General features: G+C 65.0%; 1 protein-coding gene across 3 annotated transcripts in view; it reads left to right on the forward strand.

Moving 5' to 3' along the window:
* Nucleotides 1-414: 414 nt before the first annotated feature.
* DNAJC11 (DnaJ heat shock protein family (Hsp40) member C11) overlaps nt 415-594 on the forward strand; it is a 107,489-nt gene continuing 107,309 nt past the window's right edge. Inside the window, exon 1 of one of the 3 annotated variants that reach the window (XM_006145389.3) lies at nt 415-534. In XM_006145389.3, the coding sequence (XP_006145451.1) occupies nt 463-534 (72 nt within the window). In that variant the 5' untranslated portion in view covers nt 415-462. The remainder of the gene's footprint in view (nt 535-594) is intronic. The other 2 variants (XM_006145390.3, XM_006145391.2) reach the window with 2 other exon arrangements.

A 594-nucleotide genomic window follows, 5' to 3' on the forward strand; every position in this document is an offset into this window, starting at 1 on the left:
GCTAAATGGAGCCTCCCTCTGGAATGGGTCCCCCCGCTTGGTGGGGCTATTTGGGATCCAGATGCGCCCTGCACCGGGTGGCTCCTAGCGCTGTCTCCCTGGTGTTGGAGCTGGTGTCTCCCCAGCGCCCACAGAGTGACAACCTCCCAGATGTAACTTTAAAGTGCTTCTCCTGCTTCAGAAAAAGCCCTCGGGCGGCCTGGTTGAATCTCGGACCTCGGCCTGGCTGCACGGACAGCACGTAGTCCAGCGCTGCCACCCAGCTCCCCGCAGGGGCAGCCGAGACCCTGCGTCCTACCCTATGTTTTAACATTTCGGCGCGGCGCTGCGAGGGCGGGAGCCACTCCAGGCCGCCAGGGGCCGCTGTGGGTCGACCGGCCCGGCCCGAGCTGTCAGGGCCGAGGATCGCCGGGCCCTCTTGAGCACGGCCTTGCCGGTTTGGCAGGGTGAAAGGTTGCGAAGATGGCGACGGCCTTGAGCGAGGAGGAGCTGGACAATGAAGACTATTACTCGTTGCTGAACGTGCGCAGGGAGGTGAGACCTGCGGCGAGACGCCTTCGGGGCCGAGGCCGGGCCAGTTTTTTCGGGAGGGCC

The sequence above is a fragment of the Tupaia chinensis genome, unplaced genomic scaffold (genome assembly GCF_000334495.1).
Source record: "Tupaia chinensis unplaced genomic scaffold, TupChi_1.0 Scaffold000146_1, whole genome shotgun sequence".
Lineage (NCBI taxonomy): Eukaryota > Metazoa > Chordata > Mammalia > Scandentia > Tupaiidae > Tupaia > Tupaia belangeri.